The sequence below is a fragment of the Lithobates pipiens genome, unplaced genomic scaffold (genome assembly GCF_037356315.1).
Source record: "Lithobates pipiens isolate NorthernLeopardFrog02 unplaced genomic scaffold, aLitPip1_a1.2 Scaffold_10, whole genome shotgun sequence".
Lineage (NCBI taxonomy): Eukaryota > Metazoa > Chordata > Amphibia > Anura > Ranidae > Lithobates > Lithobates pipiens.
The window spans coordinates 82,785,601-82,799,672 of record NW_027507686.1 but is presented as its reverse complement, the minus strand read 5'-3'; the positions used below and the strand labels follow the sequence as shown (position 1 = coordinate 82,799,672).

At 46.1% G+C, this 14,072-nt stretch overlaps 1 protein-coding gene across 3 annotated transcripts in view; it reads right to left on the bottom strand.

Moving 5' to 3' along the window:
- RELA (RELA proto-oncogene, NF-kB subunit) overlaps positions 1 to 13,853 on the bottom strand; it is a 102,958-nt gene extending 89,105 nt beyond the window's left edge. The window contains exon 1 of one of the 3 annotated variants that reach the window (XM_077456335.1): positions 13,621 to 13,853. In XM_077456335.1, the coding sequence (XP_077312461.1) occupies positions 13,621 to 13,627 (7 nt within the window). In that variant the 5' untranslated portion in view covers positions 13,628 to 13,853. The remainder of the gene's footprint in view (positions 1 to 13,620) is intronic. The other 2 variants (XM_077456343.1, XM_077456324.1) reach the window with 2 other exon arrangements.
- Positions 13,854 to 14,072: the final 219 nt, after the last annotated feature.

Here is a 14,072-nt window from a genome sequence, read left to right as displayed (position 1 = left end):
GGGACCCGGCGCATCACTGTAAATGGCACCGGCCATTTACCACATTATCACGCCATCCACTGACGGCGTGATCACTTTTAAACAAACCGGAGCGCATCCAGTTCAGCTCCTCCCTTCTCCTGCCGATCGGTACAGCGTGTGAGGAGAGAGGGAGAGCCGGGTGCAGCAGCGCGGTGGCAATTTCAGTAATTTGTGGTATGCTATTGCTGTGAGAACCTGTTAATATGACAATTTGTGGGGGGGGGGAAATCTTAATTTTGCAAAGAATTGTGGGTAAAAACAAAACAAAAAACACACAAACTAAAAACGCACCATGCATTTTACTAAATACCTTGGGCTGTCTACTTTCTAAAAAGGGGCATTTGTACTGTCCTGGCTTGTTAGGGTCTCAAGAAATGAGATGGGCACCATAGCTTATAGACAAACTTTTTACACATAATAATTCACACTAATTTGGGTTATACTTACCAAAGATATGTAGCAGTAAACATTTTGACAAAAATGTAAGAAAATCTAATAATTTGCTAAATTTTATAACGAAAAGAAAAATTGCATTTTTTTTTTTCCTAAACAACATTTTTGGTCTTTCCTCCCCCCCCCCCCCCCCCTCCATTTATAACAAAGAAAAAAAAAAAAAAAAAAAAAAAAAAAAAAAACACAACAGGAGGTGATCAAATACCACCAAAAGAAAGGGCCCCAGATCACCACATTTTTTACTCCATCTTTTTGCCGACTTCAATACTGTGCAAAAAAAAAAAAAAAAAAAAAAAAAAAAAAAAAAAAAAAAAAATTGTAATTAACTGAAAACCTCAATGTTTGATTCATGGGGTAGGGATGTTCCAAAATCATTGGGAGGGGGGAGGAGGAGAAAAAGGTCTTTATTTAGGGTAAGGGTCTTCTTTAAGGCCTACTTTCTGTATTCAGTGGTCAACTGGGACCGACTTTCTTAGAGCCCTTTCATACTGAGCTGCGCCGGGCGTTTAACGGTAAAATGCCGCTAGTTTTAGCAGCGCTTTTCGGCTGCTAGTGGGCCGCTTTTGACCACCACTAATGGCTGAAGAAAGTGTTAAATGTGCCCATGTAGCGCCGCTGCCGAATCACTTTTCGGGCGCTTCGGCAGCAGTGCCAATTCAATTGGCAGGGGCGTGGAGGAGCGGTATATACACTGCTCCTCCACCACCCCAAAGATGCTGCTTGCAGGACTTTCCAACGTCCAGCAAGCGCACCGCCCCAGTGTGGAAGCACTCGGGCTCTCACACTGGGGCTGCAGTGTTTTTTCAGGTGATAACATTCCAGGGCACTCTGCGATTGCTAGTGCGGTGTGTCCCCGATTGTGGTAAGGAGGCCAAGTACCACTTGATCAGCTGTGACCAATCAAAGCTGATCATCGCGGGAACCAGGAAGTGCCGGTAAAACGGCATTCCTCGGTTTGCGCTGACAGGGAGAGCCGATTGGCGACTCTCCCCGTCAGAGTGGGGGTCTGTGCCAATAATCAGTACATTATCAGCACAGCCCATCAGCCGCCAGCAGTGCCCCAATAACAAATACTGTCAGTGCCAGACAGAGCACAGTAGTAACACCTGTCACAGCCGCTCATCAGTGCCAACTCATCAGTGAATGAGAAAACCAAAAAGTTATTTTTTTTTTTTTTTTTTTTACATTTTGGTCTTTAGTTTGCTTAGCAAAAAATAAAAACCCCGGGAGGTGATCAAATATATCACCAAAAGAAAGCTCTATTTGTGGGAAGAAAATTATAAAAATTTTGTTTGGGTACAGTGTTGCATGACTGCGCAATTGTCAAAGTGCGTCAGTGCTGAAAATTTTTGGTTTATACATTCCCTGCATTATGGAAAATAAAAATAAAAATTATATGTGGTTTAGGTAGCAACGTCACCCCACCCCCCTTATACTTACCCTCACTCGATCCAGCCCTGTGCCCAGTTCTTCCCACTCTTACAATAAGACAGGGGGGAGTCTTTGGCTCCCACTGCTGTCAGTCAAATACTATGGTGAAGGAGCGGGGGGGGGGGCAGAGTTGTGCTGTCTGTGTCTATAAAAGCAGGTAGTGTGACTAAGGATCGAGCCTGCAGGTGTACCACAATAAAAACTGCTTCCTATAGTGGTACACTGAGAAGGGAGAAGCCAGGAGGGATAGCAAGTGACCCCAGAAATAGAGTATTGGGCCCACGCTAATGTGCAAATCCATTACACAGAGCAGGCAAATATAACAAGTTTGTTATAAAAAAAAAAAAAAAGTAAAGTTTATAATTGTATTACTTTCATCTATACATAAAGGAAAACCTTTTAGGAGTTTGAATACAGAACACGGCCAAGTTTTTGCTGCAGTCCATGCCCCTGCTGTGGAGATTAAAGACCTCTATGTGCCCTGGCAACCACAGTCAGAGAGAAAACGTAAGGGGAAACTGTCATAACAGCAAGAGGTGAGGGGTAAATCTCCCAACAGGGGATGCCGTTTGTATATCCAAGACAGGAAGTTAAAGGGAAAGTTCCGCTTTAGGTCATCCCATTACCCAGTTTTGATAGGTAGGTCTGGGACACATTACAGGTCCCAGAAGGTTGAGGGACCATTCACAAAGCACAGCCCAGCTCATGCATGTGCAGCAGAAAGCTGGCTTTCAAACCCAGATCTCTCCTAGGCCCTTAGTTTGATCAGATGCTTTCACACTAAACGGCTTGTTTACATCTGAGTGAAACCAGAAGTGAAAAAAATCCTCTTCGCATCCAGTTTCTTAGACCATAGTGATGATTGTGGAAGTTCCGAGCCTCAGGAAATTGCTTTTAAATGATTCAACATCTCCAGCTGAAAAAGGACAAATACCGGGGTCATGACTGCAGCTATGTTCCTTGTAGAGCTGCACGATTCTGGCCAAAATAAGTCAAATAAAAATAATCACAATTTTTTTGCTTAGAATAAAAAGATCACGATTCTCGCAACGTAAAATCTTTCACATTATACAAAAATGGGCTAGCTTTACTGGTTAGTTTTTTCTTATTATTTAAAGTAATAAAAAAAAAAAAATTGGATTTTTAAAACTGCTTACCTGTAAAATCCTCTTTTCTTTGATGTACATCAGGAGACACAGAGCCATAACTAAATATTATATATATATATATATATATATATATATATATATATATATATATATATATATATATATATATATATATATATATATACACACACACACACACACACACACCATATAACCCCTCCCATTACTGGGAGTCCTCAGTTTTGTAGCCAAGCAATACAAGTGTATACCAAGAAGGGGCGGACCTCTGTGTCCCCTGATGTACAAAGAAAAGGATTTTACAGGTTACAGGCCGTTTTAAAAAAATCCTATTTTCTTTTCTTAGATCAGGGGACACAGAGCCATAGTAATTACTATGTGGGATGTCCCATAGCAATGGCAACTGAAGGGAGGGGAGACAGAAGAAAAAAACAGGAGGCCAGAGGACTCATACTGCAGCCTGCAGTATATGCTGTGCCCAAAGGGCAATATCCTCATGACCCTTAGTGCTCATGCACACGGACGTTTTAAAAAACTGGCTGCAAAGCTAGCTCCGATGCCTGGAAAAATTGTTGTTAAAAACGTGATTTTTACCGCGTTTTGCATTGGCGTTTTTGTGCGTTTTTTAGCGTTAGCGTTAAGTAGCGTTTTTAAAGAAACATCTCTTGGCTATAGCACTCAGAAAACAAAGAAAATATGTTGCGCGTTTATGCGCGTTTTTGCGCGTTTTCCTGCGATTTTACAGCTCTAGCTCCACGCCACGGAACGCACTGGTCCTGGGTTTTTTTTACAGCTTAAAAACGCCTAGGTGGGCATGAAGCCATAGACTAACATGGACAGCCGTTTTTAAGCTGCAAAAAAAGCTCAAAAAAGTGGCTGTAAAAACGTCCGTGTGCATGAGGCCTTAATATCGATTTGATAAAATCTTGATAAACGTCTGAACCAAAGACCAAGTTGTGGCCTTACAGATCTGAGTGATAGAGGCCTGAAGATGCACCACCCAAGAGGCACTAATCTCCCTGGATGAATGTGCTCTTAATATGAGAAGGAAGAATTTTCTTCTTTAAGCTGAGCTTAAATAATCACTTGACAAATCCATTTGGAAAATAGTGGATCTTTACGCTGCTTGTCCACATCTTGAACCCTCTGGCAGTACAAACAAAACCTGTGTTTTGCGAACCTGAGCGGTCAACCTTAAATAGACTCTGATCGCTCTTAATACATCTAGAGAAAGTAGCGCTTTCTCTTCCCCAGCACCCAAATACACATCCCATAAATGATTGGATTAAGTCTAATGCCCGAGAACTTAGACATGGGAACAAACTGGCTTGTAATGAGAGGATAAGTGGGGGAAAGGGAGCAAGGGCTGGCCGAAGAATATTGAACACTTCAAAAAAATAGACACCAGTTTAAGTAGTCCTTTGAAATCTCCACAAACCCCTGACCTACCTATCCTTGGTATGGAGAAGTGAGAGGATAAGTCGCAAAAAAAAAAAAAAAAAAAAAAAAAAAAAATTAAAAAGGGGGGGGGGGGGGGGGGGGGGGGCGAACTGGCAGGAGTCTGGAGTGCTGGATACCCTATGGAAATGTTTGGTGGAGTTGGCAGATAAGGCCAATGCGCTATGGCAATATACATCGTTAAACATGGAGAAACCATACCAGACACACCGAAAACATGATTTCAGCAGGTCATACTTCTGGTACCAGAGTCCGAGCCCTAAACAGGGGAAGAAGGGCCAGACTGCACCCTGGGGAATAAGTTTTGTGGCATGATTCAGCATACCAAAGTGACTGTAAACCTCCCCCCCCTTGTGGGAACAGGCTGGGGATTGTATGAAAAATGAATGGTCTGACATACCTGCGTAGTTCCCCAGGCAACCTCGCAATCAACCTCTTGGAGGCTAGAATGGACCCCAGGAAAAGAAGGATATATGGCGCGGACCTACCACTTGTGGGCCATCAAGAGGACGTTGGCTCAGCAAACACCCCGAGAGGGACAGCAGATCCTCGGGCGGTAACCAGGGTCTCCCACCTAACAGGAAATCAACTAAATGAATTGAACCCCTGACCCCCCCCCCCTTTCAGGAACCCAAGATCCAAATGGAGTGCTGGTGAAAAGGTTTTCGAAGAAAGGACTACTTTTGACCCAAAGGTAACCCAATGGTGAAATGGCATATGCACCATTATCTTGCACTCCCAACGGCAGGTCTGATGGAAGTAGGTTCAAGCATTGGTGACATCAACTTGGAAAGCAATACACAGCCCCCAAAACTGTAGCAACTGCTGAAGCGTGAAATCTCAGGACAGTACCATTATAAAAATGTTTCTGCAGGAAGAGAGGGCAGCCAAAAAGTAACAAGCGATATGGGAAACTTGCCATTGGACATACCAGTGGGACGACCCACCACCTACCGAACGAAGGTGAAGAACCAGAGCAAGCCCTTCTTGGAAATTACTGCCTCCAGTACCTTGATCGGCTATGAAAGTACGACTGTCTGCTGAAACCAAGACACTACACAGGAAAGACTGACGAGATGGTGATGAGGCCCACATGCAGGCCTGAAAAAAAAAATAAAAAATTCTTCCAGCCGGGGCTGTCTGATGACCGGATTCCCACACAGCCCCTGCCAAGGAACATGACTTGGCTCAAAATATTAAGCCAGAAGGCTTGATAAGACTGGTGGACTACACGGATGCCAACTTGCCTGCAGGAATGTTGGAAAAGCAGGAGCTGGGGGTGAATCAGTGCCTTCCCTCCCCGCCATGCTACCAGCATGGCCCCCGGGAGACTTTGTGAATAGCCCCCCTCTTGTTGCCAGCGTGACCTTGTGAGGAGTGTGTGCATGCCCCTGCTCCCCCCCCCTCACCCAGATGCTAGCATGGGCTCAGGAGGAAGAGTGGGTGGACAATCGGGTGGCACTGCCCCGATGATACCGGCGCGAGCCTGGGAGGAAAAGTGGGGGGGGCACCCTCTCATCCACCCCATGCTGCCCACCATGCGCACCGGGAGAAAAACTGTGGTGCGGACCCCCTTTGAGATGCTGGATGAGCACTGGATAAGTAGGTGGATGGATGGGCAGCCAGCTCCCCTCTCCAATGCTGCCCGGCATGAGCCCCCCTGTGAGAGATACCACCACGAGACGTCTGCAGCCAGCCGCCACTCTGCCAAATCCAAAAGTGACTTGTAACCCTGAACGCAAGGCAAACAATGGATCAGCAAGGAGAGAAAGGATATGTACCCCTCAGACTCCTCCCAGAAATACAGGCCCACCCCCAATCAGCCATAACTTAATGACCACTGACAGGTTAAGTGAATGACACCGACTGACTATCTTGTTACAATGGCATCCGAAGTCAGTGGGATATATCAGGCAGCAAGAAAACATTTTGTCCATGAAGTTGATGTGTTGAAAGCAGAAAAATAGGCAACACAGTTTGTTGTGAATGAGGCTGTGTAGCCACATACCAGTCAGGGTGCCCATGCTGACCTGTTTCCAAAAATGCCTACAATGGGCATCAGAACTGGCCCACAGAGCAATGGAAGAAGGTGACCTGGTCTAATGAATTAAGTTTTCTTTTACATCATGGGGATTGCTGAGTGAGTGTGCATCTCTCACCTGAGGAAGAGATGGTACCAAGATGCAGCATGGGAACAAGGCAGGGTTGATTAAAAAAAAAAAAAAAATCAAATTAATTTTCATAAAATGCTTTTGGAGTAAAAATCTATCTAAAGATAGTTTTCTATTTAGGATACAGTAAGGATTTAGTTTATTCAGCATGAAATTGAGCTTTTTAACCACTTGCCGCCCGCCCTATAGGCAATTGATGGTGGCAAAGTGGTTGCATAATCCTGATTGGACGTCATATGACATGATCAGGATTATGAGCCGCTGCGCACCCCCGGGGGCGCGCATCGCAGCGATCGTTGTTGTGGGGTGTCAGTCTGACACCCGGCAACTACGATCTCAGTAAAGAGTCTCCGACGGAGACTCTTTACCATGCGTGTAAATAGGAAGAGCCGGCTTTTCCTCACTCGCGTCTGTCAGACGCGAGTAGAGGAGAGCCGATCGGCTGCTCCTCTGACAGGGGGTGGGTCTGTGCTGATCGATTATCAGCACAGCCCCCCCCCCCCCCCCCCCCAAGGATGCCCACACTGGACCACCAGACACCAGGGATGCCCAGCAAAAGGTAATCCTCTCTAGACCACCAGGGATGCCAATCAGTGCCCACAATGGATGCCAATCAGTTCCCACAATGGGCATCACTGATTGGCATGCATTATTGTTTGGCATCCATTAGTACAGTATAACAATACAATGCCGCCTATGAGTGCCCACCTGTGCTGCCTATTAGTGCCCACCCATGCCCATCTGTGCCGCCTATCCATGCCCATCTGTGCCAATCCGTGCCACCTATCAGTGCCACCTTATCAGTGAAGGAGAAAAGGTACTCATTTACAAAGTTTTGAAACAAACAAAAAACTTTTTTTTTCTTCAAAATTTTCGGTATTTTTTTTTATTTGTTTAGCAAAAAATAAAAAAAAACGCAGATGTGATCAAATACCACCAAAAGAAAGCTCTATATGTGGGAAAAAAATGATAAAAATTTAATTTGGGTACAGTGTAGCATGACCGCGCAATTTGTCATTCAAAGTGCGACAGCGCTGAAAGCTCAAAATTTTAAGTGCCCGGTATTGAAGTGGTTACATTTTTGGTAAACTCATGCAATGAATCTAAGCTCTGCAAGCTGAGATAACATGCACTGGCAAGGTTATTGTTTTAATTAAATAAAATAATTTAAGTAGTTGAACTATGTGTGATTAACTTAACCACTTCAATACCAGGCACTTAAACACCTTCCTGCCCAGACCAATTTTGAGCTTTCAGCGCTGTCGCACTTTGAATGACAATTGCGCGGTCATGCTACACTGTACCCAAATGAATTTTTATCATTTTTTTCCCCACAAATAGAGCTTTCTTTTGGTGGTATTTGATCACCTCTGCGGTTTATTTTTTGCTAAATAAAAAAATACCGAAAATTTTGAAAAAAAAAATGTTTTTTTTTTTGTTTGTTTCAAAACTTTGCAAATAAGTAAGTTTTCTCCTTCACTGATGGGCACTGATGGGTTACACTGATGGGCAATGATAAGGCGGCAGTGATGAAGTGGCACTGATGGACACCGATATGTGGCACGGATGGGCGACACAAATTGGCACTGATAGCTGGCACGGATTGGCATGGGTAGGCGGCACAGGTGGGCATGGGTAGGCGGCACAGGTGGGTGGCATTGTATTATAATATATTGTACTAATGGATGCCAATCAGTGCCAATCAATAATGCATGCCAGTGATGCCCATTGTGGGCACTGATTGGCATCCATTGTGGCACTGACTGGAATCCCTGGTGGTCTAGGGTGGCATACCTTGTCCTGGGCATCCCCGGTGGTCTGGTGGCGTCCCTGGTGGTCCAGTGTGGGCATCCTCGGGGGGGGGGGGGGGGGGGGGGGGCTGTGCTGATAATCGATCAGCACAGACCCCCCCCCCCCCCGTCAGAGGAGCAGCCGATCGGCTCTCCTCTACTCGCGTCTGACAGACGCGAGTGAGGAAAAGCCGATCACCGGCTCTTCCCATTTACACTGTGATCAGCCGTGATTGGACACGGCTGATCACATGGTAAAGAGTCTCCGTCGGAGACTCTTTACCGAGATCGTAATTGCCGGGTGTCAGACTGACACCCCGCAACAACGATCGCCGCGATGCGCGCCCCCGGGGGCGTGCAGCGGCTCATAATCCTGATCACGCCATATGACGTCCGGTCAGGATTATGCAACCACTTTGCCACCGTCTATTTGTTATAGGGCGGGCGGCAAGTGGTTAATATCGGTTCTGATATCGCTGTTTTACTAACCCGACAGCTTTTTATTCTAACTAGGAAACCTTCATTTTGTTTGCAAATACTGGAGGAAAAGAAATCTGTGTTCCTGATCAGACCGTCTGTCAGAGAGGAACATCTACCTTGTTTACATAGGCAGACAGCAGTTCTGCCTCTCCGGCAAACAATTAGCAGGTCCTAGTGGCCATCGGATGCACCGATTGGCTCCCGACGTGTCCAATCACCGAGGCGGAAACAACGTGCTGGTACGCCCTGCCGCAGTAAATGTGCAGTGGGCAGTCCAGCGTTTAAGGATTCTAACTATCAGCAAGAATGAGTCCTTACATTTAAAGAGCACCTGTCATTTCAGATCCATTATGTCAGCGCTTGTTAGAGGGCATCCACTCGCCTGCTGTTGCCACATCCCTCACCAGCCGTCCCATTAAAGTGAATGGGACTGTCGGCGAGTCAAACCACGGGTCAGAGGAGGAGCTGCTGTGGGACAAATGATAGTTGCTCTTTAAAAATCATGATTTAAATCGAGTTGATTTAACCACTTCAGTCCTGGAAGAATTTACCCCCTTCCTGACCAGAACACTTTTTATTACAGCACTGTCGCTTTAGATGACAATTGCACGGTCATGCGATATTGTACCCAAACAAATAGACGTTCTTTTTTCCACCGCAAATAGAGCTTTCTTTTGGTGGCATTTGATCACCTCCGCGGTTTTTATTTTTTGCACTATAAAAACAAAAGAACGTGACAATTTTGGTAAAAAAAAAAAAAAAAGAGCACTATTTACTTTCTGCTATAATAAATATCCCCCAAAAATATATACAAAAAAAATTTCCTCAGTTTAGGTCAATATGTTCTTCTACATTTTTTTTTTTTTTTTTAACTAAAAATATTGCAATAAGCGTATATTGATTTGCTTGCGCAAAATTTATAGCGCTAACAAAATGGGGGATAGCTTTATGGCATTATTAATGTTTGTTTTTATTAGTAATGGCAGCAATCTGCGATTTTTATCGGGACTGTGCCATTATGGTGGACAGATCAGACACTTTTGAAACCATTGTCATTTATACAGCAATCAGTGCTATAAAAATGCATTGATTACTGTGTGAGTTACACTGGTAGTGAAGGGGTTAGCCACTAGGTGACGTTGAAGGGGTTACGTGTCTCCTAGGGAGTGATTCTAACTGTGGGGGGAGGGGCTACAACACACATGACAGTGATCACTGCTCTGTCATCGAGAGCAGTGATCTCGGTCCTGTCACTAGGCAGAGTGGGGAAACCATCGCCCCGTTCTACTTCTCCGTGACGCAATCGTGGGCACCCAGCAGACATTTAGTTCGCGGGACCCACGGTTACGGAGAATGTGGCGGGCGCACGACCGCATCGCCGCTTCTTAAAGGGGAAGTACCTGTACACCCTTCTGCCCACCAGTGCAATTCTGCCTACGTAAATGGGCGTGTGCTGGTCAGGAAGCTGTTAAATCAAGCCTTTTTACTAGCAATTTAAATCAAATCCACCCTGGAACAAGGCAAGCAGGCAAAGCCAGTGTGATGCTTTGGACAATGTTCTGCTGGGAAACCTTGGATCCTGCAGTCATGTGGATTTTAATTAACTCATACCACCTACCTAAACATTGTTGGTGACCGAGTCCATTCCTTCATGGAAACAGTATTCCCTGATGGCAGTGGCCTCTTTCAGCAGGAGAATATACCTTGCCACACTGCAAAAATGGTTCAAGAATGGTTTGAGGAACACAATGAGTTTGGAGATGTTGACTTGGCCTCCAAATTCACCAGAACCCAATTGGGCATCTGTAGGATATACTGACAAAACAAGTCTGATCCATGGAGGCCCCACCTCACAACTTATAGGACGTAAAGGATCTACTAATGACACCTTGGTGCCAGATACCACAGCACACCTTCAAGCGGTAGTAAACTGATAAAACGGATAAACACGTACCATGTTCCAGCTCCTGCCACCAATTCCATCGATCTCCCCTCACCTGCTGTCACATCTTTAAAGGAACGCGGCTGTGTGGTGCTCCACCCACTCAGCTGCATAATTCATTCATTTTCCTGTGAATGAATGAACTACAACTGTCAGCCATTGTAAATGACCACTTGTAGTTCTCAATAAGCTGTGGGGCACTGGTGAGCTCCTTTGTAGTTCATGGATTCTTCCTGCTCTCAAGTAACTATTTGCCCCAACAAGGTACAGTCTCACAGCTATCTTGAGAGTCTGCAGGATCCCTGTATTGCACCCATGATCTGCTGATTGCAGGTGCAATGCTCTGCAGGCTCCCTAGAAAAAAATAAATGCACTTTTTTTACAAAAACAAAACTGCATTTAGACCCCTTTCACACTGAGGCAAGTTTCAGGCATTTTAGCTCTAGAAATAGCGCCTGTAAAGCACCTGAAAACTGACACCCATTCATCGCAATGGGCGCTTTCACATCCAGCCAATGCATTTGCGGGGCGTTAGAAAGTCATGCAAGTTGCATCTTTGGGGTGGTTTGGGAGCGCTCCCCATTGAAATGAATGAGCAGCACCTCTGAAGCGCTTGAAAAGCAATTCTGAAGGAAGTGCTGCAACGCGGGAATTTTTAACCCCTTTCTTTGGAGTTAAAAGTACTCCACTAGTGGTGCAAAAGCACCATTTAACTGCTTGCTCCCTGCCCACTGTCAAATGACGGCAGTGCCCACCAAAGCCAGCTATCAGTTCCCACCACTGCTCACAAAAGTTTCACCAGTGCCCATTAGCGATGCCAGTCAGTGACGCCTATCAGTGCTGCCAATCAATGCCACCTATCAGTGTGGCATATTAGTGCTTCCTCATCAGTGCCACCTCATCAATGCCCACCAGTTCAGCCTATCAGTGGACATCAGTGAAGGCGAAAAAACACTTAATTACAAAATTTACTGACAAAAAAAAAAAAAAAAACATAACACGACCGCACAATTGTCAAAGTGCAACAGCGCTAAAAGCTAAAAAATGGCTTGGGCATGAAGGGGTGCAATTGCCCAGTAGGCAAGTGGTTAAACAGCAGTAAAGCGCCACTAAAATGAGAAGCACTTTACTGCTAACAGCCTGCACGTTCAGTGTGAAAAGCAGCCTAATTTTTTATGAAAAGGTGAACTTCTCCTTTAAAACAAAGCCCTTCATCTTCACTTGGGTCTTCCAGGTTCCCGGGCTCCAATCGTTTGAATGGCCAAGCGGACCTCACTCCCACATATGCGTGAGGGAGTCGCGCTGTGTAGGGGGTGCAACGGCTCCGCGGCTTTGGCCTAGTTCCGGAGCGGCGGCCATCTTGGTGCACCCGTCGGCATTTACAATAACCTGTAAACAAAGCGGTGTCATGACAACGCCGCTCCTCTCTCCCCTCTGTGTACAGATCTGTACAGTGGAGGGGAGAAGTGGGATGGCAGCAGCACTGTGGGCTGCATCTGTAGTGCCCACAGCGCTGCTCTGTGACAATTGCAGTCACAGCCATTCCATTGCCGAAATCACGTGGTTCAGGTAGAGTTGCCACCTCATCCCTTTAAACCCAAACACTTATGAATTACACAGGTTCTGTGGCTGATTAAGGTGGCAATTAAACTCACATGGTGTTTTATCTGCACTAAATTAGTCTCAGAACCTGTGTAATTCATAGGTGTTCGGGTTTAAAAGGGATGAGGTGGCAACTCTAGGTTCGGGGTTCTAGTCCAGAAGTTGTTGCGGACTCCGTGGTCCTGGTCCTCCTGACCAGCCCCCCCGGGGCCCTCATGGCCTGGGGTGCGGATCCATTTGTTTCCAAGCCTCAGAACTGGCTAGTTCATGGTACAGTAACTGGAAGGAGGATTCTAAAGTGTTCCGGTGCCGTCTCGGGTTTGGAGAGGCCCAGCAACTCTACACACGACCAGGGGGAGGACTCTTCAGTAAGAGAGCCATGCACAAGGCTGGCTGCTCGGTAAGAGCCTGGAAGCTGAGCCGCAATGGACATTGAAGCCACAATTCTTACGTTATCGCCCGACCGGCTGAAAGATTCTGGTACAGTAAGAAAGGTTCCTACTTCTACTCTTCCAGTTGTAAATAAGTTTCCAACCAAGTCTGTGTGAGAGACTTTGAAAAGCTAGAATTACCTGTTGGCTGCTAAACTCAAACTTAAGGATTTAGCCAACAGTTGAAGAATCCAGTTGCAAGCGGCTGTTCCCTGGATTGTGTACAGTGAGAGACTTTTATTGAAGCCAGCAGTTCCAAGCACCTAAGCTAAACTCTACCCTGATAGTCTCTATTCCCAACTTAGAGACTGAGTTTGTTCAACTGTTTTAAGTGTCGGTCTCTACATTTACTGGGTCATCAACCCTAGGAACCCCTAGACGAGGACAACGAGTATGAGCGGCGGAGGTAATCGATAGGCCCAGAGAAATTCAGCAGCTCCTTCGGGGGTAAGCGCTGCATTTATATCACCTGGCCCATTGGGGTGTCCAGCTCCTCCTCAGGCCTGCCATGACTGGAATGACTCTCCCAGGATAAGGAGCCTTGTGCCGCCTGTGGTGAGGTGTCAGCCCTGCCAGTGTCTGTATTGCTCTGTATACACCATGAATTCTAGTCATTCCAGATCAGTAATAACAAGCCCGGGACTCCACAACCTCCCAGCCTCCCCGGGCCCGTCCTCAGCCTTCCCGCACTTGGACTCCTCCAGCCGCTCTTACCGTCCATTTCAGCTCCCGGTGTCAGTCACTCCCTCTGACTAGACCGTACAGAGCCCCGCACAGCGCACACGTTCTCTCCCGGTAGGTTTTCCAGCAAGCCTTCCCGTTCGCTGTTTAGTTTACCCAAATCCACTCTTCCTTGCTTGTGCCCACGCCCCCCTTACAAACATTGATAGACAATCCCTTACAGCGCATCGGAAATACCCAAATGACATCAGCAGTGAAACGCCCTAACCAATAGGCATGTGCATCCTCCCTGCTATCAGCCTACAAGCTTCTTAGCCAATCGCTGACTACGTTGTAACTTTTTCCTCCTGTCGCAGCTCAAAGCAACTTATGAGCGGTGTTCCGTCGGTATGTGTAACGGAAGTGACGTTTCGTTTTCGCTATCTTGCTACACCCCACACTTCACAGTAAGAATACACTGTGAAGGGGCAAGCGGCCATCTTGTT